Raw genomic sequence first — 27,100 nt, forward strand, 5'->3', positions numbered from 1 at the left:
TGAATTTCTTCACTTTGATATATTCTGTTCATGTGATGAGAAATATTTTAAAGATTTTTAGATATTTGATTAACTTATGTCTCATGAAAATCATAAACCTGTATCTCACATTATTAAAATATTTCCTAAGGTAGCAAAGGATTTTAAATCCAGACCCTTTAAAAATGTTGTTTTTGCACTCAGCAGTTGGTTGAGGCTCCTTTCAGAATGAATCAGAATTTAGAAAGTAATTTATATGTGGCTATGAATACTCCTTCAGATTTAATATAAATCTTTATTTTGTAAAGTCTCATTCAAAAACAAAAGAGCACAAATAATAATAATAATGATCATCACAGTGTAAGATTTTTCAGTGCAAATGAACATGTTTAAAAAAAACAAAAAGACCAAAACCTAATTTCTGATTAGCTTGGTCCACCCAAGAAATGGAAACGTATACTGTAATTTACTTGAACAATTTTTAAAAAGTGCAACAATATTTCTCAGCAGTGTGAGAAAATAAAAACAATTTTTTAAAAATTTTATATATATATATATATATATATATATATATATATATATATATATATATATATATATATATATATATATATATATATATATATATATATATATATATATATATATATATATATATATAAAAAACTTCTATTTAAAAGTTTTATTTATATATATAAATAAAAGTATTTAAAAAAAAGTAGAAGTTTTATGCATTACCTAAACAAATTTAAAAAAAAAACAAAAAAAACCCACAATATTAAAAATTTCAAATCTAAGCATCACAAATCTTGTGAAGGCAAATGCTGGAACCGCTGGAACAAACTTCATAGAACATTTGCTCCGCCAGACTGTCTCTGTTTGCACTTGGAAGGGTGCTAAAGCCTGAGAGGCCAAACAGACTGCTGAACTACAAACCTCATTTGACACTCAGTCATGTTACCAAACATCACAGAATGACTTCTCACACAGCTCTGTAGATCACCGAGATCACACTCACAGTGAAAATGTAAGAAATGCATCAGAATTTATGCAGAGTTATAAATACTGCTTCAGATTCTGGATGGATAATCCTGAAGCAGCCTGAGGTTATTTTTTCTAAAAGTAGATCACATGCCAGAATGATATTTGATAACAGATGCAAAAACATGTATCCTTACATGTCTTGTTCCAACTTCACTGACTCTGTATAAGCATAAAAACGCATGTTCTATTGGACTACAGCTATGCCAGAGCTACAAAGCTTTCAGCACCGCGTCGTGATTCCAATCTTTACTCCAGCGAGTGTTTAAACACATCTTATCATTCCGCTTACCACCCCGGACCGTTTAGGCATCGTGGTTTGTGAATGCACTGTTGATGCAAAAAGATCACTGCAGTGATCAACCCAAGTCAGACACTGTTACTCGTTTCTCACCTCATTGGTTTTGTTTCTCCTTCAGTAGTCCGGTGCCTCTATTGTTCAACACAGCAACCATCCGGCAGACAGAGAAACAAATCAAGAACCAAGATAAATTCCCCAACAGTAGATAAAGCCAGTCTTCAATGTGTTTACTGCTAAAAATAAACACTTCTCGTCAACTCATTTGCTGCAAATTGTCCCACATCAATTGGGCACCTCCTCATCCAGTGCAGTCTGTCACAATGCTACTGTTTCAGGGTGCATTAACTGCTGCACCACCAGGTCGATATTAATGATGGGACTGAAGTAGAGTGCCCAGTAGAAGAGGCAGTTGCACACAAACTGCGGGACAAAAGGCCAAAGAAGGGCAAATGCAAATCCCTGAGTTAGCATTTTCCACAAGTGGCTCCACATCATTTGTGGAAGAGTCCTACAAAGAGAGGGAGAAAACAAGTGTCATAAAACCACTACTCAACAGCTATCAACCCAAATCTTGTAATCTTGTACAGGAGATACCAAATCCAGTTCCAGGTAATACACAACAGACAGTATAAAACATGGTCGTAGTCTCTAGGTCTGAAATGTAAAGCCAAGGCAGAAGTGCCAGAAATCTTTCTAACAGCCAGCAGGGGGCGACTCTGGATACAAAAAGACTTGCAGTTGCAGAGAAGTCTGTGCTCCATTTGTTTTCATTAGCCAATAGGTGATGTCACCATCACTACATCCACCTTTTATACAGTCTATGCATACAATGCAGAAAACATGACATTAATACAATGGTTTGCACAGAACTGCAAGGAATGTTTAAGCAGGTCCTGTTTTCCTTCAGCGGGACGTACTGCATGTCTTTCAGATAAGATAATATTTACACTTAACCAGCATTTTAGGATAAAAAATTGACTTTTGGAGCTGTTGAGTTTCAGTGTTTATATTCCTGACTGGCAGGAATATTCACTTACTGTGTCTGGGTCTTATCAGTCACTGAAATTAAGTAAAAACATTTTTATCTAGGTTCACATACCCATTAATTTGGCACCAGAAAATGTTCCCAGTAACACTAATATGCCTTGTGATGACCAAAGTATGCCACGTGACCACAGTATACACATCTTTTATTTCGACTATCACTTCCTTCTCAAAGTTAGTATAACAAAAGTACAATCTGATCTTACTTTTTGCCATAACACACATACCCAATGACCGTAACTGTATTAATAACTAGATTTTTATTAGAGAGTATTTATCAAACTGTGCAGAACTAATCTGGATTGAGACAGTTTAAAATCTATTTCAGTGTTTGCATAATAAAAACAAGAGCAAAAAGAAAATCACCCAACCCTCACACTGCATTTACCTGATCCTGGCTCTCATCCACAGTCTCCATAGGGCGCAACCTTCAAGGACAGACAGCAGCATGGCATTAACAATGATGAAACGGGATGTCCAGTAGTGAACGGCCAACCAGTCCCAAGCAAACTCTGCGATCAGCTGGTATGGAAGCAGACAGTATTTCACAAGAAACTCTGCCCATTGTTGCCAGCTGGGATCCACCTAAATTAATAAGTTTTAAAAGAGAAAAAAAAAAAAGGGGGGGGGGGGCAGGAACAAAACATGTAACCAGAATAGTCATATGCATTGCACATGGAGCAAAGTTTAAAGAAGTCTAAACATCTTCATGCTCACAGCGCCGTCTTCATCTAATTACCAGAAGCAATCACAGCATGTAATTTACAAAAGGTCCCCAGTGTTTTCATTTTCAGCTCGTTACAGTATATTACAATTTATTATTCATGTGTCATTTCAGTGGGAAGTTTGTCTGGTTTGTACCTGTGAGCTGACAAAACTGCTCTCCACTGGTTGATCGCTGTCTGTGACGGCTGGACAACAAGTGTGCAGGAAGGGCAGGAAGGTCTCAGAGTAGTCGAACAAATACAAGTAAAAGATTGTGAGACGAGGGGAGCGCTTCAGTGCGTACAGCAAGAACAGAGACTTCCCCGCATTAGCCGCCTGACAGAAACAGTAAAGAGACGGTTCTTTAACTGTGGAAATGCAGATGTGCTACTTTACCAGCAAAACACAATGTGCAACTTGTAAAGATGTTAATAATACTGAGCATCAGCCATTCTGACGCAGAAGTGTGGTCACCTTGTATTCCCAGAGGTTCTGGGGAGGTTTGACCCCAAGAGCTTTAACTCTTTCCAGTTCAGCCAGAATAACCCGTCTGTGAGCCGGATTTTCAATGCTGTAAGGCGATTTCAACAACTCTTCTTCCCCCAGCATCAACAGGAGCCTGAACCAGAGAAATTATCATATTGATTTTAAAAACATTAATGAATACATTTCTTTAAAAAATAAATAAATAATAATTCACCTTCCATTGACGTTCTCCTGCTGGAAGGGTTCTTTGTACAGCTGGGCCCAGGGACCCAGGTTTTCGAGCCAGGATACAACCTCTTCAGGTGTCCAGTGAGACACGGGCTTAGTGATCAGCAGGTCATGCTGATCCACTGGACCACTGCTCCAGTGATACACCAACACCATCACCTACAAACATACACAGGAACACTGGTCTGAATAGTTTAACCCAGGGGTGGGCAATCTCAGTCCACGAGGGCCGGTGTCCCTGCAGGTTTTAGATGTGTCCTTGAACCAACACAGCTGATTTAAATGGCTAAATTAGCTCCTCAACATGTCCTGCAGTTCTCCAGAGGCCTGGTAACGAACTAATCATGTGATTCAGGTGTGTTGACCTAAGGTGAGATCTAAAACCTGCAGGGACACCGGCCCTCGTGGACTGAGATTGCCCACCCCTGGTATAACCATTACCTCACCTTGCAATAATAATCCAACTTCACTAGATGTCGCTACATTTGTTTAACTTGAACCTGCAGCTGAGTTGGCCCAGTCTATATTTCCACAACAGATTGCCCAAAGCATCCAAAATAAACTGAGGCTTTGCAGAAATGACAACACTTAGTTCACCTAAGACGACCCAATAATCATCACCATGAACTGAGGTCAAAAACAGAACTATGTTGTAATCTGTTTACTTATTCCCTGCACCGTACACACTCAGACATACATTTTCAGCCACGTGGCAAAACACAGGGGGACGTTGTTCCCAAGTGCCTCAATATTACATAATTTTGATGCTTTGGTTAAAAGACAACAAACTAAACAATTACAGGCTTTGCAACATGTAGGGTTAGGAATGTAGTAATGTTTTGATTCTAAAGAGGTCCACAATTTAGAGATGGAAAATCAGGTTATATTCAAAGTAACTTGGCACTAGCAACTGAGACTGAGGAGGACATGCCCTCTGCTAGTCACTTAGGGTACTAGGAGACACATGTTCAACGAAAGCATAAGTAAGACACAAGGCACTTTCAAAACGAAGAGCCGTGTCTACCTTACACATACCGTTTATGAAATCAGCACAAATCCTAATAAAATGGGCAACTTATCATTGCCGTTGCAAGAAAATCCAGAAGGTAATGTTTAAGAGCAAGGAGGCATTTCTAACCTGCTTGTGTGTACTTACAGCCACACATGTGAGTGCAGTTAGGACTCCAGAGAAGAAAAAGCCTGCTCCTTTGTGCTGGGTTGTCTTGGATCTACCCAGGTTGTCACCATATCTAAGATGAGGAAGACAAACATGAAGGATGGGCTTTGTAAAGCTGGCCCAGTTTTATTAAAAACCCAAAATAAATGAAGTACGTGCAAATAAATACAAGTGAAAAATGAAGGAGACGTCAGGCAAGTTGGCAAAGATGAGATCAGTATGGCAAAGGGTCAGCGTTGAGTTTAAAGCTACTTAAAGTCAGTGCCAAACAATGGTGTGTGTGCAATGCTGTGTTTCAAGTCATCATCATCATCATCATCATCGTTTATTTTTATAGCACTTTAAGAACACACCAGGCAGACCAAAGTGCTGAACAACACAGATCAAAACAACTACCAAATTAAAAATAGCATAAAATCATTACATACAATAAAATAAATAAGAAGGTGTCAGTTTCCTACAGAGTTAAACACCAGGGAATAAAAATAGGTTTTTAATCTGGACTTAAAGACCTGCACTGATGACGCTTGTCTAATTTGGAGGGGAAGGTTATTCCAGAGCATCGGAGTACAGGGTAACCACAAGAAGGACAGACTATTGGAAGCTCTTTTTCCACATAAGCATTTTTCCCAGTTCACAGCCATTTTCTACGATTGGTTTGTGTGCTGAAGCAGCACTCACTCCTGTGACATTACGCAATCTGACCCACAGCCTGATTATGTGGATAAGTATGGCGTCACTGTGTGCAGTGCGATAACCACTAGGGCAAATTTGCTCTCTGTGGAAAATCTACAACACTGAAAATTCAATCCCAAAACATTCCAGTCATGAGTCTCATTCATTCCAGGGTTAATAGATCTCTTTGCAAAGCGTAACGCATGAAACTGCAGCATCTGGAACTTAGTTAAGAAACGAAGGTGTGAGGAGCAGACTGATGGATCATCCATGGCTAAACCTCCTGTTGTACGAGCTTCCTTTGAGTCAGTCAGCATCATACTGAAGGATGGAGGAATTAAATCACTGTATCTGGTAAAGACCCAGCAGACAACTCATGGCTGAGTTAGTGAGTCTGCTCCACAGCCAGTTGTGGCTAGTGTATATCTCAGGGTTAGCTCTTTGGGCTTCTGGAAAGCTGAATTTAAACCGGTCAGATTTCCCAGTGAGCATGATTAAGACCAGGTCACTGTCCACACCTCCAGATGTATCATCTTCCCTGTAGGATTTTCTTGGCAGTGTTTATTTGGATTTTTTGGCACCACCAGGCCATGTCAGCTTTGTAAATTAACAATTTATTCAGAATTGGTACTTCTTGGAGTTGCATTTACATTTACTCTCAGGGCTGCTTTAGCTTTGAGCCTCAGGAGAGCACCAGCTTGTATGTGCTGTCTTTGAAGCAGGCTGTGATGTCAGCAAAAAGGATTAGTGAATCAAATGCTTCACGTTTGTTTGCAGCTTTCCTCTGATTACAGGAAGGTGAGACTGAACCCAGTCTTTGGAAATCCCAGCTTTTCAACATGCATGCAATGTTAGACTGCCCATGGTGTGAAACGTTAGTTGCTAAATGGCTAGACTTGTTTTTAAATTGACAGTCTTCATGGACTTTACACCAATATATACATATATATACCAAAACATATTTGAGAATCAAAGTACCTCTGGAAAGCCAACAAGCTCCGGGAGATTTTGGGGTTTGCTTGGATTTCCGCTTTCCTCCGCTGTACGACCTCACCAAAAAGTTTGTCAGTTGCATCCCTAAAAAGAAGAGGATTACATATGATTATATCAGTTTGATATCTATATCAAACTAAGCAGGACTAACTTATCTCTGCGGAGCACATGAAGATAAACCATCTTGACACAGCAATGTCAAGGAAAATTTGTGGGCAAGCTGATAAATACTTCTTTTCTTTTCTTTTCTTTTTTTAAATTCAATGGAGAGACGAGTGTCTGAACGACATCTTCGATCTTGGCAGCTGTTTTCAGCTGCATCTGAGCGAGAACATTTCCACATCTTAGGTTGAAACATCAGTATGTCAATCAGTTGTCATCCATTTCTTATAAACCGCACGTCCTTACCACAGATCATTAGTTCCTGGTTACTCTCATGTCAAAATATTTGTGTCTAACATTTGCTCTCGTGTCTTTCAGTAGAACAAAAAAACGGTCATGTGACTGCGAGCTGCGTGTATGAGAGAGAGTGAAAGTGAAACAAATCACAGATATTATTGTAAAAGTGTTCACCTCTAATGTGGATTTCGCTGTGGTGAAAACATCACCAAGCTTTTTTTTCTCCATGAAACATAATCCTAAAGAGATTAGAGTCTTGTCCTAGAACTGAAATGGGGATCTTCTACCACTAAGAAAAAGCATCAAACTTTAGGCTTAATGTACTCAATTTATTTTTAGGATTTACTAAATGACATATCAGCTAGCTTCTTCCCAATCTTATATTGTGCTTTGCTCTTCAATAAGAGGTTATGGTGAAACAATAATGAATGTCTGCTTCTGGTGTAACTGCACACATCATTACTGGTCATCCAAACTTTCCATTTCTTAATAAAGCTAACTAAGCAAGCTTAGTAGAAGTCGCCAGTAAGTCTCTGTGAGATGTGAATAAAGCAGCCAGAATATCAAACATTAACCCACTGATATGGCACAGCTATGAGAAGCATACCTCAGCAGTATGTTGATTTTAGGAAAGCCTTCCCACTTCTCCCGGCACTCTGGGCACTCATTCTTCTGCGAGGACTCCCACCATAGAGCGAGACAGTGCCGACAGAAGTTATGACCGCAGGTCAGGGTAGTAGGGTTGACCAAGATGTCATAGCAACAGTGACAAGAAAATTCATTTTCTGAGATGCCGCTCGCTGAAGACTTTAACTGAGGAGGGTCGGAAGACTCGGATAAGAGAGAAGACTCATCCATTAATTCCTCCACACTGTCATTTGCTGAATTCAACTTCATCTGCTGCAACATATCCAAGTCTGAAGGAGACACAAGGTTAATAAGCCTTAAATCAGAAACTATAACATTTTAGGTTTTAAGTAGGATATGGGTGCAAGCTGTAAATCAGCGGTCTCGAACTCAAGAAATATATTGTGCCCTTGAAGTTAAGTTTTTTTGTTAGGGAGGACTGAGTTGTATAAACATGTACAAACATGTTGGATTGGCTGTGTTAGTTCAGTGAGAGAATTATTTGTAAAGAAAACAATTTTCACTAGCAGTCAAACACTAATGTGTACACTTATGTCTGCATTAAACACTACTTTTTTGGAAATAGGTGTCGGTGTTTTCTTGTTCGTACTACTTGAGCACTAAAGTGGCCCTCCAATGAGATGACAGTGCCAGCAGTGATCCACGGCTCATTTAAGTTTCAGACCCATGCTCTAAATGCGTCACGTAGAAAAATGTTTACTTTAAAAAAAAAAAAGAAGAAGGAAAAAGAGATAGCAGTGCTTCCACCAAGCCTATCCTCGGCACTACAATCCAAATATATTTGCCAACAACAGTTCTTTTAACATTTCAAAACTGCATAACTGGATGGCCCTGTGCTTTGCTCGTGCTTGATTTAAGGGGTAAAGCGACCAGTCATGTTTTTGCTCAGTAAACAAATATTTTATAAACGAGAATCTGTTTTTCTGACATGACATCTCGAAACTCAAAACACTGTACAAACTGAAAACAGAAAGTAGTTGGCATTTTCACTGGATTTGACAGCTTTCGTTTCATTTCCATATCACGTTTTTAAATTCTTGCAAAAAAAGTGAACTTGAAAACTCAGTAAATGGCTAAAAATAAATATATCCCCACACATCTGAAATCTAAAGTAATACTGCAAGCATTTAAAAGCAAACATAACCATAATTAGTTGTGGCTGAGGAACTATGATTGAAATTAATTCAAAACTATGGTACTTGGGATAGGATGTCAGCAAGCAATTAAAGCGCGACTTCTGACTTAAAGGCAGCTAAATATGACAAGTACTTAAAAGTCACTTGATTTCCGTATACAAACAGGGGCTCGTGACAGCACTCTGTCAAACAGTGCAACTTATTTGATTTTCAAATAACAAAGGGTGAACCATTACCAAGTCTGAATACATAAACAAAACAGTTTGCTCACTTACTGTGACAGCACGCAGGTACAGTTTAACAGCCCTAGACGTTAGCTTCACTCTCTAATTAGCTAGCTAGTTGCTAGCTATGCGCTAGTTGCACATCGGTTACTGCTGATCTGCAAACATGGGTTAACTACAATTATTAGTACCAAACTGCGCTATCGTTAGCTTCAAGGCTTACATGCTAGTAAGCCAAACTTAGCTCAACAGTACGCGCTGATTGCTAAGTTACTAACTGCTAACTGGTGTGGTTCAGTTGGCTAACCTACAGTTGTTACTCGCCTCAGGACTGGTCTCTGACAGGTGACCGACTGCAGAGTGGCATGACTATCCGGCTAATAACTAGATTTCAGGCTCATTTCGCGAGTACAACTCAACGTATCCACACACAGTAGCAGTTCTCAAGCAGTTGTGCTCTTTCACAGCCTCCTCCTGCAGTGGAAACCCCCACATGCAAGCAACCACAACCACGCATGCGCCTGAATGCGTACCTGCCACCCGCCTACCTCACAATGTCGTCACCGGTCACCGGTGAGGAAGAGGTCCGGTGTCCTCCTCCTGGGTAGAGTGAGAGCTCAATCCAGCAGACGTGACTTTTTTTAACACCTGCGTCAGTTCAGCGCAGATCAGATCCTGAGGCTCGTTTTTATTATTCCTCAGCACCACATTATAACATTAAAATACACACAAGCTTTTTACAGAGACCCTGTCGGGTTTACAGTGTGTTATGCTTCTTCATATTATCCTAAATCACCATCATGATGGCAGAGTGGCAGAAAGTACCTGGCACAGTGTAATCGGTTCATTTTATGCTGCTTTCACTCTTCTGCTTTACTACAGTAACCGGAAATAAATGTGCTTCTATTCCCTGGAAACACTGGTATTTTGCAGATTAATATGAATAATAGTGAATATAATCAGACGGCGAATAAGTTTTATAACTCGAACACAATCCGCGTCTAAAGTACTTCAAATTAGTCACAGCCTTTACTTGCTACTTTGAGTAGTAGTCAGTAACTACTTTCTTTTTGTGCTTTTACTTCAGACATCAATTGTGAGAGTTTTATTTCTACATTGTGATCATGTGTGGAAGCAAATGCATGTTTATTTTTTAGGCAATGTAATCTCTCGTGAATAATCTTTTTTCCTGTCCCATAGTTTTTTCTCATCAAAATTTGTCTTATTTCATTTTAGCTTCTGAACTGATTTGAATACTATTTGACTTTGTTTGAGATCTGAGACATTTTCAATAATGGATGCTTAAGTTTACTCCAGTTACTCCCAGAAAAAAGTTTAAATACAGTATTATCATAATGATAAAAAATAATAATACCAGTTGATGGGAATACAAACTCTAGTCTAACTTTTATTTTAATTCTAATTATACTCAGCTTGAATCTGAGGAAAAAGGAGGAAAATAAAAAATACAGCTCTATTTTCAGTCTACATTGTAGAGGGTGGTTTCGCCTCTAAACAGGAAAATGTGTACAGTCAGGAGTTAAAGTGGGATTCAGCGGGTGGAGGGACCCTAAAATTGGATGTAATGACTCATGACTCAGTGTGTGTGTGTGTGTGTGTGTGGGGGGGGGGGGGGGGGGGGGGGGATCACAAATCACAATCATTTCTATTGAGAGCTCAAGTAGATTTTCTTATTGTACAAGCTGTGACCAGCTGATCTGCTCCTCTTTGTAGATGTTCAACCAGATGTCAGCAGATGTTAGTGGATCTCAGCATCAGGGTTAGGGTTAGTTAATTCATATCAATGATACTCTGCTACACTTGATGTAACTTAACTCTGACCATGAAACCACGATCACTGTGCATCAATCAATCAATCAATCAATCAATCAATCAATCAATCAATCAATCAATCAATCAATCAATCAATCAATCAATCAATCAATCTTTATTTATAAAGCACTTTTCATACAAAAAATGTAGCACAAAGTGCTTTACATAGTTAAAAGCAGCCCACCCCACCCTCCAACTCACTCCCCACACTCTCATTAACAGTCACAGACACTGTTCTTTACATTAAACCCATCACAGTACAAAAAACTAACCTGTTTATCCTGCACTAACCTGCAGAGGATTTTCATGTAGCCTTAAATATCACAGTTAGTCTACCTCAGTTTGTTTGGCAGCATATTGCCCCATGTACAGACCCAGTAAATGGTTTAGACACATGAAGACTTTAAGTTTTTAATTTCCCTACCTTTAAATGTAACTTCTTATCTTCCTCTCCTGTCCTGTCTCTCTTATCTTTCTCCATCTCTGAGTGAAATACCCTGTGAAATACAGCTGGACCTTTAGCTAGCAACACACTGCACACAAACAGTTAGTATGTTTGCTGATGTTTATTGACCTGATAGAAACACTGCATTTAAAATCACCTGACACTTAAAAAAAAGTCACTCCCTTTATGCTCCTCGTCTTCTGTAGTCCTAGCTACAGTAGATGCTGAAGTATTGCAACCACAAGAAACAAAACAAAACGAAAAACACATCATTTGTTGCATTTTCTTTAGTGAAATCTACAAAAAACACAAAAGATGGTAGTTTGAGAGGCATAAACGTGTTTTTGCACCAACACGCCCAAAGTCTGCTATCAGATTACAAATGAAATGCTAATGTTTTCAATGTTCTCTGATGAAGAAGATATGGGTGTATAGGATTTCTCAAATCTTTGTGTTCTGTTTTTATTTACATTTGACCCAGCATCCCAGCTTTTTAGGAATTGGGGGTCATAAAATATTATTGTCAAGTAGGAAAGCTTTTGGAAACAATCAGAAATATGGTTCGTCAGTGAACCAGGGAAAGGGTTTTACCTCACATATTTCAACAGGCTACATTTCAGTCTGCAAGTGTGCAGCAGGAAATAATAGTAATAAATTATCAGGAAAGAAGTAAATATGCATATTTGCATATCTATTTCACTTTCAGTGTGACTGCTTATGGTGATGGACAGGTTGATGAGATCAGGCAGGAGTTTCCATAGACTGTGATGTTTGCAGACAACATTGTGATCTATAATGAGTAGGGAGCAGAAGTGAAAGAGTTAAAAGGAAGGTTTTTAAGATGGTAATGAGACCTGCTATAATATATGGTTTGGAGACATTGACAAAAAAGCAGTAGGTGAAGCTGGTGGTGGCAGAGTTGAAGGTGCCCGAATTGTTACTGGGAGTGATGAGGATAGGCAGGATTAGACATCAGAGGGACAGCTCAGGCTGAGCGGTTTGGGGAAAAAGTTAGAGACGCAAGGATGGCATGCGCACAGGAGGGGATAGTGGATGCTGAAGATGGAGCTGCAGTCAGGAGGAATAAAAAGAAGGATGTGGTGAAGGGTTGGGGTATGTCGGATGTGACAGAGGAGGATGCTGGGGATAGGGTGAGATGGAGGCAGATGATCCGCTGTGGCGACCCCTAAAGGAAGCAGCCGGAAGAAGAATGAGAATAGGAAAGATGTCTGAAAAAGTGGAGGGCAGAAAATGGATATTTAATTTTGTCATCTGTCTGTAGAGATGCACACCTTGTAATCACGGGGAGGCAGTAATTCAGCAGCAGCAATTTCAGCGTCGAAGAAGAAGAGGAGGAGGCGGAGTAGAAGAAGAACCGCTGTTTAAAAGAAAAAAAAGGAAAAAAGTGGTGGCGCAACACAGTTTAGCTAGCACAGAGTGCACGGTTAGTTCATGACAGCTGCTCCCATCCGGAATAACGCTTGTACTTAACCCCGTGTGTAGCCCTGTTTCTCCTATGACATCCTTCACAGTCGGCTCCGACCTCGCACTATGTTTGAGGTAACGTGACAGCGTAGCTGCTTTCAGGCTGTTACTGTGCAGCTGGCTGCAGTTTGCTGTAGCTAACCAGTTAGGTAAATGCACGTCGTAAACAGGTTATCCTCGTAGGTCAGGGACACCGTATTACTTGAGAGTGCACCGGTGTGGACTTGATGCTAACCTTCTTACGTTCATGCACAGAACCAATTATGTCATTATAGCTTTAAAGCTAGCTGGTTAGCAAACGGTAATTGTTATTAAACAAGGCAGAGCTGCATTCATTACGATAGTACAATGACTTATACACTGCGACTGACTGATGGAGACGTGGAGGCATATATTCAGCGGCCAAGTGAAATAGTCAAGAATATTTTCCTGCAGGGGATAACGCAAGCAAACGAGACAAAACAAGTTTATTTTGAAAGGCTGTTCAGGTTGCTGACTCTTGGAACCCAAGAAAGGTCTAAACAGAACTTGCTGCTAAACTATTAAACAAAATCTAAATCTCTTGAAATGGATTGTTTTCATTTTACAATTGTATAAGAGAAATATTTTTACTTTTGTGAATTTAGAAACTTGAGAAAGCGTTTTTCTTTTCCCGGACACTAATATATAACTATCAGAATAAATCCAGGTTAATTTTTCAGACTGTGTTAGAAAATATTCTGCAGCACTTAAAACAGAAGTTTAACATTATCCTGCATGAATGCTTTATGGTAGGAAAGGTTATAATTTTACCAGGGTGGAATAATACAGACCACATTACATTTATGTGAGTTGGTCCGGGTCGTCGGGAATTATGTGTGTGCAGTCCACTTGGTAGCCTCATCAGCCTAAATTAATTGAGAAGGGGGGGGAGGCAATATTTGGAGCGTACAGTATTTAGGGGGGGGTTACGTTGAAACTAACAGCAGATTATTGAAGTCGTTCATACGTCCAGTTAAACGGGTCAGTTAAACTTTTTAGGCTGGGATACAAATCAATTCAAGTTCATGCTCGAGTTTATTTGGTAATTTTAATGCATATTTAATACGTTTCTTGACATTTTGTTGGTTGGTATGGTTGTTAAAGACATATAAACGTTAAATTAGTAAGGTAACTAGTTAAATGGGATTCACTGGTGGTTGTTTCGTTGATGATGGTTGGTTGATTTTAGGCCAGTTTTAACATGTTTCATAATATATCTGCTAAATGTACTCTAACATTGTCATATCGAGGCTGTGTGCTCATCATCTGTGTTCAAAAAACAAAAAGTGAACTTTTAGAGTTTATGTTTGAGGTGATTTCCTTTTCGTGGTGTGTGCGGTTACAGCCTGTGGCTCAGGTGTATTGTTTCTTTATATTATATAATTAATGCACAATTATATAATGTTTACATTACACAGTATTAGTACCAGTATATCAGTATTGCACTTAACGAGAAGTATACAAGAAGAGACATATTTCAGTTATGTTGTTACTGTTGATGTTGCATAATTTGTCCTACAGGGGGCACTCTGAAACGTCTATGTTGGTAACGTGTTTGGAACGGCAGCCATCAAAGCAGATCGAGTTATCCACGACTTGTTATAACAATAAAACAAGATGGTTATGTTAGTAAGGACTCATAAATAACAAATCACAACATATAATCTCTGTGTTTCATCTGTCTGACAGAAAAAGCAGCTTTTATATCAGATTTTTAAAAGCACCAAATATCGGTTTCTGTATTGTTCTTAAAAATCTTATATCAGCCGGGCTCTAGAACATATTATATCAGATGTTTATTCAATTCAATACAAAATGTATTTGTATAGCACATTTAAAAACAACAGAGTTGACCAAAGTGTTTCATCGGTTAAAAACAAAAGAAAACAATAGAGAAACAAATACAGATAAATTAGAAACAAATACAGATAAATAAGAAGACAGTGAATTAACAATAAAAACATAAAACAGGCCTGATGGTACTCGTACTGAACTCGAATTAAAAGCCAAACTAAAAAAGTGAGTTTTAAGATGCATTTTAAATGACTGAATAGACTGAAGTACGAATCTCCTCTGGCAGATTATTCCAGAGTCTGGGTGCTGCTACTGCGAAGGCCCGATCTTCTCTATGCTTCAATCGAGACCTTGGTTGTGCTAAGAGCAACTGGATAGATGATCTCACTGCTCTTTTGGGGTCATACATGTTGAGGAGTTCGTTTAAATAACTAGGCGCCATATTATTTAAAACTTTAAAAGTAAGTAAAAGAATCTTAAAATCAATACGATATTTTACAGGGAGCCAGTGTAAATTTGCTAAAACTGGCGTATCAATTAGATGTTGTAAGAGTGGTAAGAGTTTTTTTTATTCTTGCCGTCATTAATCTAAGTAGTTTTACTTGTTTAACCTGAACTCTCGAGTCTAGGATGTAACGCCATATTATGTAATCACTTGACAAAATGCAATATCACTTACATTACAGTCATCTTCAAATGCTTCTGGGTATCCATTTGGGCAGATATTTTGAAGCATTACCTAAATTAAATTAACTTAACCTCATTTCAGTGGTCAGTTAGCCATAAAAGCAGATATAAGGTCAGTTATGAAATTTGATAAAAGCTGCTCAAAATGTTCGCTGACTTTTTAATCTAGGTTTGTTTGAGTGTCATCGCTCTCTCTTCTAATGTTTGCATTGAAGAGCCTGTTACAAAATGGGGCAGCACGGTGGTTAGCACTGTTGCCGCACAGCAAGAAGGTCCTGAGTTCAATTCCACCATCAGGCCGGGGTCCTTCTGTGTGGAGTTTACATGTTCTCCCCGTGTTTGCGTGGGTTCCCTCCGGGTACTCCGGCTTCCTCCCACCGTCCAAAGACATGCAGCTTGTGGGGATAGGTTAATTGATTAATACAAATTGCCCATAGAATGTGAATATGAGTGCGAATGGTTGTCTGTCTCTGTGTGTTAGCCCTGCGACAGACTGGCAACCTGTACAGGGTGTACCCCGCTTCTTGCCCTATGACAGCTGGGATAGGCTCCAGCACCCCCCGCGACCCTGAAAAGGAATGGATGGATATTACAAAATGTATAAGTTGCACTTTATTGATGAAAGTATAAAGTTGTTATCTGTTTTATAATTGACCAAAATGGATGTTTAACTGCTGTATTATGTCAAGTAAAAGTATTCAAAATGATTAAGTTATTGTAAATGGCCTGTATTTGTATAGCGCTTTACTAGTCCCTAAGGACCCCAAAGCGCTTTACACAACCAGTCATCCACCCATTCACACACTGGTTTGTGGCAAGCTACATTGTAGCCACAGCCACCCTGGGGTGCACTGACAGAGGCGTAATATAAAAATAAACAGTAACTTCTGATGGCTTTATATAGCAGCTCTTTTTTCTTGTGTGAAACTTGAGCTGTTGTAGAGTAGATGACCTGTTTTTCCTTCTGTTTGATATCTTAATAGGATCCTGAACTTCAAGATCCTTTATCACTGAGTCTGAATGAAAACTGCAGTGACCAGTCTTCCCCCAAAAAAGCACCAGCAAGCCCCGACTACACCTGTGAGATTCCAGAGATCCGAGTAATCATCAAAGAGGAAGAGGATGGCTGGACTGTGAGTGAGAATAGTGAGTGGAGAATCTTGAATTATAGCTTCTCTTCACTACATGATACACACATTGTTGCTCTTTGTGATTTTTCACCTTTTTTATATATTAAACGCAGATGAGAGCCTCAGCTCAGAGAGAGAAAAAGAGGATGCTTCTGTAGACGGCTGCCTTCCCCACCAGAAAGCGAGTGGCGTGGAGAGCTCTGCTTCATATGGCGTAAAGAAACCCCAGAGAGGATGTGCAGCGGAGAAACGGTTTGAGAAGCCTTGCCCTGCCACAGAGAGCCTGCAGAGACACAAGCTCGCGAGCTCCGATGAGAAACCGCAGATTTCCTGCAAATGTGGGAAGGCATCAGGAAACGTGACTGTACATCAGTGCAATAACACAGGAGAGAATCCCCTCTCCTGTCCAGGACGGGACATGACCCCCGGTCACAAAAGGAACGTGAAATCCCATCAGGAGCGCTGGGACCGAGACCAGAGAGCATCTTTACACACAGAAGAAGAGCTACAGCAGACCGAAACGTCAGCACCTTGCCAAACTGTATGTTGTTTTAGATTTTGTAGATATTATGAAAAGATCAACACATGAAGTTTTCATTGTTTGTTTTTTTTAGTCATCTAGTTTACTAAATTTTATTTATGTGTTATTCGTGAATGCATTTATAATGTCCCAGTCGGCCTCGTGCAGGAAGGTGTACATGTTTGTTCTTAAAGATCGGGTCTTAAAACTCATGTGACCATTAAAACTCATCCCTCGTGTTCATGCTGCCCATTAAAAGATCACATTCTGTTGTTTTTGAATATGAGTACAGAATCAGTCCTTGTGCTGTGCGTCTCAAATCAGTTTAGATCTCACAGGTTTAGATCTGACAATCTGCTAGACACGATCACATGGTGACAGTCAGGAGTAAAAACTCCCTTTTAACTGGAAGAAATCTATATTTTGATATTTTACGTTTTTGACTGCAGTGGAGGGACGATGATAAGATGAGGACTTCGTAACATTGCTTACATTATAAACACTTTAGGAAGGGATGTTTTTGTGTGGCGCATACTAAAGGAATGACATGTTGTTTTAAGACTGACTCAAAGAATGTAGCTTTTAATTTTCCCCTACCAAGAGTGGTCCAGCTCTGCTGTGTTAAGTACAAGAAAATGTTGCTAGAAGAAATCCTCAGTGTTTTCTTCAGTTTTAATTCTCTCGTGCCCTTTTTTAAAACTCTGTAAGTCAGGGGTGTCAAACTCAAATACACAGTGGGCCAAAATTCAAAACTGGAACAAAGTCGCGGGCTAACGTTAATATTTATTGAAATATATTTATTCCTCCAGATATAAGAATGAATCTTTTCTTATGGACTCAAACACATTTTGCTAAAAAACTGAATATGGAACAAGCAAAGCTTAATTCTAAACAATATATATATTAGCTATATAATACCAGTAGGCCAGCTCTAATAGTAATTTGGTGTGGCTTCGCGGGCCAAATGTAATTAGGCTACGGGCCAAATTTGGCCCGCGGGCCAGAGTTTGACACCTATGCTGTAAGTGATTGCTTCTTAATGTCACGGTGTAGTGCTGCTCTGTTGGAAGCTGTATAAAAACAAAGTGAATTTTGAATTTCCCACTATTTTTCAGACCTTGTTTTTTTTACCTTTTTTCCCCTTAAAATTTAGAAATAAAATGCTTATTTGTCCTAAGTTTTGCCTGCATGACTTGGAAGTTCCCCAGTGTGAGACTGCTTTTTATAGTTTTTAACTTTTGAAACTAAAATTGGATCTTTTGGGTTAGATGGGAGAAAACAGCAGTGATAAGTGTGGTTAGTTGTATAAATAAGACATGCATTTTGTTATATTTAAATTAGTGGTAATGCTGGAAAATCTGTGCACTTATATTCTTCTTGCTATGTTTTGTACGTTGGGATATTAACTCCCACCTCTTACATGCAGTATTGTCACTGCACTGTGTGTAAATACAGAGAACACTTTCCTTTTATTCCAAAACCCAGCTCACGCTGACGTAACACGCTCATAAATCTGGCCCTTTGGGTTCAAAATACTAATGATGACTTTCCACGAATATGCAGCTACTCTCTAAGAGGCTTCATTAATCTTGGCGTTTTTGCAGTTGAATGTTTGATGGCTCCAATTTGAAATGTCACATGTGTTAGGGCAGAGGATGAGAATAGGAAGTTGTTTTTGTGTGAGGCCCTTTGTTTCAGTCGGTCCAGTGAGGTCCGGTGTTTTTGGACAGTGACACATTCTTTGCAGTTTTGCCTTTGGATTTGAAATCAAGCATTCAATATGTGATTGAAGTGCAGAGTTTTAGCTTTAATTCAAGAAGTTTAACAAAATTATGTCTTTAACTTTAAGAAATGCAGGATTAAAATCATTTGACAAACTAACATAATCCTAAATTTAATGGTTGTTTTTAATACTTGGATAACAATTCTTTGCAGTCATGACTGCCTGAAGTCTGGCAGCCACGGACATCACCAAATGCTGTGTTTCCTCCTTGAGAGGCTCTGCTTGGCCTTTACTGCAGACACCTACGGGTGTTGGTTGTTTGTAGGTCTCTTTGTTTCAATCTGGTCATTGAGGAATGTTTCATTTATTTGCATTGAAAAACATTTGGGTTGCTTTTGCACTTTGCTTTGAGTATTAATGATTTACACCGTAAAGCACTGTTCAGTCAGTTTTGCAGCATGTGGGTGAATCTGAGCAGACAGTGTAGCCCTGCACACATCACAATTCATCCTGCCCCTTCTATCAGCGGTCACATTATCAGTAATCACCTGCTTACATTGGTTAATAATATTGTCTCGTAATATTGTCTCCACCATCATCATTGTTTGATAGATGATGTGGTATGCTTCAGATCATGAGCTGCTTCTCTCTTCCATACTTTTCTCTTCCTATCATTCTGGTACCAGTTGAGCTAAGTTTCACTCAAAGCTTTTTTTTCGGAACTGTGGAGACTCATTTTGATGTTTTCTGGCTGATTTCGTCTTCCTGTTCGTGAGTGTAAGCAGTGGTTTGCACCTTTCTGTAAACCCTCTGCACTGCATTCATGTAGGCAGAAGTTGTTTGCCTTAACCAAGGAAAGGATTCGTCTCATAAGTGTATCTATCAGGAGGCTGAGGTGTAGCGCTGGCCATTTTTCCCTTTTGGACTCAAATAAAAGGATAGCAAATACAAATTCAACAATGATAAACAACTCCAGAAACTTTATCTGCCTAATTTGTCATGGAATAACAACATAATGGACCTTTTGCTCTTAGATTCTGACAATGGGAAACAATGTATAAAATTGGATGGCTATAATTTCTACATGGTTAATGCAATGCTTTGGTTTAAACCCCCTGAATTAAAGCTGCAGGTCTGTACTTCAGTCTTGATTGTTTCAGTTGAAATCCACCAGTAGTGGTGTAACGAGTAAACATGACAAAACTGTTTCATTGTCCAGAACCTGCAGATAACTTTGTCATTCAGTAGCTTCTTCGCTTCCTTGTGACAGATGTGCTCTGACGTCGTGAATTCCTTTTAGCTCTGTTTTCTGTTTTTAGAATTCTCCTAAACGTGAGCACCCAAAGTCACGCGGGCTCAAGATGGCATCTGAAAACTTAAACGATCAAACGCTACATTTGACTGTAAGACTGCATGCAGGGGAGGAGGAGGAGGAGGTGGGCGAGGAAGAAGAAGAGGAACAAGATGAAGAGATTGGAGGATTAATCAACTCTGATGGAGAAGTGGTTGAATGGGATTCTGGTGAGTTATCAGCACCGCGGGTTTAATGAAAACCCACGACTTCTGCAAACAATACTCATTTATTTACACAAGGGTCCTTCCTTGATTCTGTTTCTCATGTGAATTTGTAAGCTTATTGGCTAAAGAATATCTTAAATAACAGAAGAAATGCATTAATAATCTTTCCCAGATACTCACAGCACTCATAGTTTGCATTTAGTTTATCACTACATTGACATTCCTTCTTTGTCTGGATTGCAGACTGTCAGTTTTTTCTTTAATCTAAGGTAACTGTTTTGATTTTTACAGCAGGCAGCTCTGACCGAGGCTCTGATTGCTCAGCAGGTCCTCCGCCTAGCAAGGTAATTCATTTTAACACAGTTTATCAGTTTAATGTCTAAGATTGGGTAATTACTGCATCTCAGTCACCACGGGAGTGCTTAGTCTTGTAGTGTCGACTGTTGGTGTCATAAATCAAATCAAAATTGCTCATTTGCATCTGCAGCACCACTCTTTGCCTCCTGCCCTACACACACCTACTGCCACTGAATAGTTGGGATGTTGTACATACAGTAGTTTAAAAACTGACTTTACAGGTGGGCTTCTGATGTTTTTTAATGATTGTGATCATGCAGGAGTCTCAGCTGCGAGGCCAAAGCCAGAGAGACAGCAGCAGCCCGACGCTCATCATGGAGGTTGTTTCTGTGGGGGAAGATGAAGAAAGGGAGGACGCAGAGGAAAAAACAATAGGGGCAAAGATGAATGCTGCCTCCCCCTCATACTGTGGTAAACACAAGTGAAGGAAAACCAAAAAACTGTTAAATAATCATCACATTTGGTCCTGAGGTTATTTTGTTTTGCACTTGTTAGCAGAAAAAAGACCAAGAAGAACTAAAAAGGTTCCAGTAGTGTATGTGGAGAACTCAGACACAGAGCTAGATGTTCCTGCAAATGCTGGTGAGTGACATGAAGTAAAAAGGTAGCACTCGTGGCACATTCAGAAGAGATGGAAGGAGACCATCAGTGTAATAGATTTCTTTTCCGCTTTTTTCTTCATCCGAAAGCAAAACGAAGAGGCAGAAGAAAGATTTCTCGAAGTCCACTGTTGCCAGCTGAAGACTCAGAGGCAGATGCAGGAGGTCAGTGAGTGATTCTTGTGTTTTCTACTGCAGCTTAACGTATGTTAACTACTCTGAAGTTACGTTATTATGACTTCATAAGTCATAATTAGTCTTTTTCTTTATCTTAAAGTATCACAGCGTACCCGAAGAAAGAGAAATTTGCATGCAGCAGCAGAACCGGAAGAATTAAACTCAAAAAATACCCGCCGTGCTGCTGGTAAGAAAAGAAAAAAATAAGCCTGACTCTTGAATATTACGTCCAAACTTCAGATATTTGCTTATATCCTATAATTCCTATAATTTATAATCCTTATCTTTATAATCTCTTCTGCTATTTGCACATTCTTTACTGTAAATTCCTAAGTTAATTTGTAAATTTTTGTAGTAAACTGTAAATTGTAAATATTGTAAAACTTTTCTTCTGTCATTTAATGGTCGGGCATTGTACAGCTACAAGCATTTCACCCCCATGTCATACTGTGTATGGTTGTGTGTGTGTGACAAATAAAATTTGAATTTGAATTTGAATTATATGCTGTGATTCTTAAAATCTATGACTTAATTTTTTCAACAGCAAAGCGACCGTATAGACAAAGGAAAGATACCAAAACATCTGGTGAAGCAGAAGGAGAGAACATGGCTGTTTCACCAGGTAAGAAATAATAAAATTACCTAATCAGTGAATAACCAGCTCAGTGTTCAGCTGAGGTACTAAAATGGTGTTTTCTGAAAACCCAGAAAAGCTTTTCTGGTTCAATGCTCATTTAAAAAAAGACTGAGGAAAAGTGGAAAAATTTTTGTGGTCAGGCAAATTGAAATATGAAGTTCTTTTGGAAAATATAGATGCCACGTCCTTTGGACTAAGGGAAAGGGACCAGGCAGCTTGTTATCAGCTCTCAGTTTTAAAGCCTGCTGTGATGCTATGTGGCTGCATTAGTACCTGTTGAATTGTCAGTTTGTGCATCTGGAAGGGCACCATCAGTGCTGAAAGGTATAAACAGGCTTTAGAGCAAATTACGCTCCCATCCAGAAATCGTTTTGAGGGAAGGCCTTGCATATTTCACCTCAGGTCACACATGCTCCCAGACTCTGTTAAAAGAAGAGAGAATGATACACAGTGGGAAAAACAGCCCTGTTTCCCACTGTATCATTTCAAGAAATATGTTTCTTGACATGATACGTTTCCTTAGTTCGAGACATTTGATATGTTTTCTAGGGCTGTTCGATATAACGATATATATCGGCTGACAATATAAAAACATCTAACGTTTCATTTTACGCTATTGTTTGTTTCGTGGTGTCAAAATAAACCGTTTACAGCAATATTTTTTCATCTTTTTGATGGTCACTGTAGTGGCTATATTAATTAAGTTCTCTCTTTCTCTTATACTTAATATAACCACACTACGGACAAGCGCCTGTTTTTATGCGTTGTGGTTAGCAACAACAATGGTAAAACCATCGTATGTCCGCTTGTTTATTTTCCACATAAACCTTTCACAATAAAGCTCAAGATCCTGTTGAGACTTTTCAAAATAAACTGAATCACGTGAAAAAGCAGATTTTTTACGGATGAGAAGTAAAAAAGAGCCGCCAGGTGTTAAAAAATAAACCTTAGATTCAAACGTTAGAACAGGCTTTCCCCCGCAGCACGCCGTGTAATAAATACACGTCGTGTAATAAATCCCAGTCGATCAGGAGCTTGTGAAATACTCAGTCTGGCACCAGCAACCATGCCACATTCAAAATCACTTAAATGACCTTTCTTCCCCATTCTGATGCTTGGTTTAAGCTTCAGCAAGGCTTCTTGATGATGTCTACATGCTTAAATGCATTGAGTTGTTGCCATGTGATTGGCTGATTAAATATTTGCATTAAGGAGCAGTTGAACAGATGTATCAAACAAAGATTCTGGCAAGTGTATAGAGTATAAGCTTTCTAATGATAATTTCAGTGTAAACAGTTTGGAAGCATTTAAAGACAGAATATTATCTGAACATGTCTTCAACATGCAACAGAAACAGGCCTTTAGAGTCTCTACTCTTTCTTTATATGCATAATGAGTGTAGGGGTAATGAGATCTGTATATAAATATCTTCGGGCCAAAATGTTGCTGCTTCTGTTTTTCATTCCTGTAGGTGTCAGATATGTAGGATTGGTTTGACTTTGAACAGATCGTTTTGAAGAAGACTTCAGTTTGTGAGCTACACGTCATGTTTGAGCTTTAAAATAGAAGCCTCACCTTGTAATTTCCTCTTGTTTTCCATCTCCATAGACAAGAAGCGCCCTGGCAGAAAGATGATCTGTGTACCAATTGAAATACCTCCTGAGCTCCTGAAGAAACCCAAAGAAAAAATGGAGTACCACTGCTCAGTGTGTGGCAAAGAATTCCCACATGCCTACAAACTAGAGCGGCATGAGCTGATCCACACAGGAGAGAAACCGTACTGCTGCTCCATCTGTGGCCGTGGTTTTAACCAGAAGGGAAATCTCAAAACGCACTACAAAGTCCACTTAGGTGAGAGCTGCTAACAACGCAAATATAATACTTGACAAGCCAGAAGCATTGCATTGCACTGTTGCAATACAATGGTGGCATCTTTCACTACACAGCAAAATCTCCAGTGTTAAATTAACACTAGAGAGTGTCTATATGGGTCCACACCTCTGAGTGTTAAATACAACACTGTTGAGTGTTAAATTAACACTTTTGACAGTGTTATATGTTTAAAAGTAACCTAGTCAGTTTTGAAGATTAACAATGGCTAACACTGAGAAGTGCTGATTTTCTAACACTGGAATATTTCTAACATTTTGAGTTATTTTCCAGTGTTAGAAAATCAGCACTGCTCAGTGTTAGCCATTGTTAATCTTCAAAACTGACTAGGTTACTTTTAAACATATAACACTGTCAAAAGTGTTAATTTAACACTCAACAGTGTTGTATTTAACACTCAGAGGTGTGGACCCATATAGACACTCTCTAGTGTTAATTTAACACTGGAGATTTTGCTGTGTACTTTTAACATTGGCACTGTGTTTTATTTGCTCCAAATGCATTTTTATCTTGGAACTGAAGATGCATGATTTATAGTTTTTCAAAGCAGCATTTGCCATTTATACTGCTGATAGATTTGTCTTGGTCATTAACTAGGAAAATTGTAATGATTAGTATATAATAATTAACCAACTTAAGTTTTGATCTCCTACCTGTTAATCCTATGACCTGAGTTATTTGCACTTTTACCCCAATGTAAAAGTGAGGTAAGCCTAAACTTCTATGAACTGCAGAGGTTGTTATACCTCAAAGCAAAAGAGTAAAACATGGTTTGAATCTTCCACTTCTCTGTAGGTCGTAAGGGTGCTGTGGATTTTGATGATGAGGTGAATCCCATAGCGTCAGAACTCTCTGAATATTTAAAATCCCTGCCTGGCGAGTCCAGGATTCGATCATCCCTCTGTTGCCTGGAATGTGGAAAAGACTGTGACAGTCATTCAGCTTTGCAAGCACACCACATCACTTCACACACTCAGACAGCCTCTGAATCAGGCCCCATCAAGCCCGGCGCACCACCTCTTCTCTTCTGCCGCCGCTGTGGCATTCAGTTTAGTGAAAAAGAAAAGCTGGAAGAACACATGAAGACCCACATCAAGGAGAAGCCCTACTCCTGTCCCGACTGTGGCAAGAGGTTCATTAACGAGAGTTACATTCAAATCCATCAGCGCATCCATACTGGGGAGAAACCGTTCCTCTGCTCTCAGTGCGGCAAAGGATTCCATACTGCCTCCTCCCTCAAGCTGCATGAAATGCAGCACTCCGGGGAGAGACCGTTTGCATGTTCCATTTGTGGGAAGACATTTCGGATTAACTCTTACCTAACAGCGCATTACCAGACCCACATTAAAGACAGGCCATTCATTTGTAGCATTTGTGGAAAAGGCTACTCCAGAGCAGAGGAATTGAAGGTGCACCACAGACTTCATACCGGAGAGAGACCCTACGAGTGCGGGGATTGTGGGAAGAGTTTCATTTATCGTCAGGGCCTTCGGCAGCATCAACGCACACATGCTGGAAGACGCATCGGGCCAACCAGACAGCTTGGTAGACCAAAACAGCAGGCCAGGCTTGACATCTAACACTTAATCTATCGATGAATTTTTGTTGTTAACCGTGTTTGAAAGTATTGCAGTAAATTGTGTTTTTCTTCCTTCCATTCCTCACAGCTGCAGAAAAGATGATTACTGTGTCTAAAAAATGTACACCACAGATTTCCTGTGGGTTGCCAAGAGTTTGACAGTTTGTTGTGTGGTTTTTCTTCTATCCATGTTTTCTAATTATGTTTTTATTTACCACCACTTGTAGCTCATCTGTATAAATTTGAGTGCCTTTGTAACCTGCATGCCAAATACTAATTAATGTTTAAAAAAAGATCATGCACTATATCCTTGATATTTTAAAATCCATGTTGATGGAATACAGACACTTTTAAGAAACAGAGATTGTTTGTTTTCTGTATTTGATATGGCATCTTCATATCAGGCTACAGGCCGAATTAGACAGATGGTTTCTCTCAAAAGCTCCACCAGCCAGGGTGCCGGTTTGGCTCAGTGGGTGAGCCAGGGATGAGTTAACAGTAGGGATGGGTACCGGTGTCCGGTGCCATGATGGCACCGGTTCTGACATAAACGGTAGTAACCAGACCGAAAAGCAGCGCACATTTCGGTGCGCTTTTTCGGTGCTTTTTTTCCCTGAGCTGTGATACACTTCTAGCCAATCATTTTACGTTTCCGAGGATAGTAGGCGGGTCCAGGTACTTTCGTTCTTTTAGAGCAGAGCTACAGATTAAAAATGCCCACGGCGAAGCGGTCAAAGGTCTGGCTGTACTTCACAGCAAAATATGCAAACTCAGCAGCAACAAGTGCTTTAAGCTGATACTGTCAAAGGAGGTAACACCTCGAATCCGATGAAACACATGGCGACGCATAGCGTTTTTTTAAAAGCCGAGAAATGCGCCGTATTTGATAGCTTGCTGCGAGACCTCACACCGAGCGCATCTACTGCGGGTGTGGTGCCTGTTATCGGACCCAGATTTAGCAGCATCCCCCAAAAACACGAAGAGGAGAGTCCTGGCCCCTAGCCCTGCCAGTGTAGCAGATGTGATGAGGATGATGATGCAGCAGCAGCCGTGCTTCTCTGCGTGAGTAGCTTAATGTTGTTTGTGTGTAATTTACGTTGAGTAGGCTAACCACGTTATTACATTAATGCAGGTAGTGAACTAGCAAATCTCATCATAGCTACATGCGGCTGTCTTCTTGTTTGATGGCAGATACTCCCTTCACCCTGGCCAAAAAGGTTAAAATGACCAAAGAAAAAGAGGGAAACGGCTAAACATGAGAGGTTTTTGGACAAAGTTTGTGTTTTTTCCATTGTTTAAGCACTGCTTCCAGCCAAGAGTGATACCATATATGCCCCATAGCTGCAGAAAAGGCTAACATTGTTATCTTTTTACAAAAAACCAGCTGAACATGAGAGGTTTTTGGACCAATTTTGTGTTCTCCATTCTTTAAGCACCGGTTTGAGCACCGTTTGAGCACCGGCACCGTTTCAAAAGTACCGATTTGGCACCGGTATCGGATAAAACCTAAACGATACCCATCCCTAGTTAACAGAAGCTATGACTCATTAAACTTGGCAATATTTTCCCAGTCTTCTATTGTCCAACTTTGGGAAGCCTCTTTGGACTGTAGTCTCAGTTCCTGCTCTTAGCTGGCAGGACTGGCACTCATTGTGGTCTTCTGCTTCTG

At 39.7% G+C, this 27,100-nt stretch overlaps 2 protein-coding genes across 5 annotated transcripts; one reads left to right on the forward strand and one right to left on the reverse strand.

Moving 5' to 3' along the window:
* Nucleotides 1-735: 735 nt before the first annotated feature.
* LOC308395251 (bifunctional apoptosis regulator-like) lies at nt 736-9,534 on the reverse strand. Of its 3 annotated transcripts, none has more exons than XM_080880023.1 (9): nt 9,361-9,534; nt 7,636-7,945; nt 6,615-6,713; nt 4,941-5,034; nt 3,771-3,943; nt 3,545-3,689; nt 3,227-3,406; nt 2,754-2,950; nt 736-1,829 (listed from the first exon to the last, which is right to left on the reverse strand). In XM_080880023.1, exons 2-9 carry the CDS (start codon nt 7,935-7,937, stop codon nt 1,637-1,639), a joined length of 1,383 nt encoding a protein of 460 aa, XP_080736149.1. In that variant the 5' UTR covers nt 7,938-7,945; nt 9,361-9,534; the 3' UTR covers nt 736-1,636. The 3 variants fall into 3 exon arrangements, with proteins under 3 accessions (XP_080736149.1, XP_080736150.1, XP_080736148.1); XM_080880024.1 differs by having other exon boundaries at nt 9,348-9,534; XM_080880022.1 differs by having other exon boundaries at nt 9,088-9,534.
* Nucleotides 9,535-12,525: 2,991 nt separating this feature from the next.
* On the forward strand, nt 12,526-27,083 carry LOC308395097 (uncharacterized protein). Of its 2 annotated transcripts, none has more exons than XM_080879767.1 (12): nt 12,526-12,874; nt 16,285-16,447; nt 16,545-16,972; nt 19,994-20,195; nt 20,484-20,536; nt 20,810-20,960; nt 21,045-21,131; nt 21,239-21,313; nt 21,426-21,512; nt 21,870-21,947; nt 23,571-23,813; nt 24,648-27,083. In XM_080879767.1, the coding sequence occupies exons 1-12, from the start codon at nt 12,866-12,868 to the stop codon at nt 25,430-25,432; spliced, it is 2,361 nt and encodes a 786-aa protein (XP_080735893.1). In that variant the 5' UTR covers nt 12,526-12,865; the 3' UTR covers nt 25,433-27,083. The 2 variants fall into 2 exon arrangements, with proteins under 2 accessions (XP_080735893.1, XP_080735894.1); XM_080879768.1 differs by having other exon boundaries at nt 21,048-21,131.
* The last annotated feature ends 17 nt before the right edge of the window (nt 27,084-27,100 follow it).

The sequence above is a fragment of the Rhamphochromis sp. 'chilingali' genome (genome assembly GCF_963969265.1).
Source record: "Rhamphochromis sp. 'chilingali' genome assembly, chromosome: 4".
NCBI classification, from domain to species: Eukaryota; Metazoa; Chordata; class Actinopteri; order Cichliformes; family Cichlidae; genus Rhamphochromis; species Rhamphochromis sp. 'chilingali'.

Coding starts and splice junctions, on each gene's coding strand:
- LOC308395251 (XM_080880023.1), bottom strand. CDS start 7,937: ATGTTGCAGCAGATGAAGTTGAATTCAGCAAATGACAGTGTGGAGGAA. Junction 6,714..7,635: donor AAAATCAACATACTGCTGAG/GTATGCTTCTCA, acceptor TCTTCTTTTTAG/GGATGCAACTGACAAACTTT. Junction 1,830..2,753: donor TGGATGAGAGCCAGGATCAG/GTAAATGCAGTG, acceptor CTCTCTTTGTAG/GACTCTTCCACAAATGATGT.
- LOC308395097 (XM_080879767.1), top strand. Junction 20,537..20,809: donor CAGGTCCTCCGCCTAGCAAG/GTAATTCATTTT, acceptor GTGATCATGCAG/GAGTCTCAGCTGCGAGGCCA. Junction 21,948..23,570: donor GAACATGGCTGTTTCACCAG/GTAAGAAATAAT, acceptor CCATCTCCATAG/ACAAGAAGCGCCCTGGCAGA.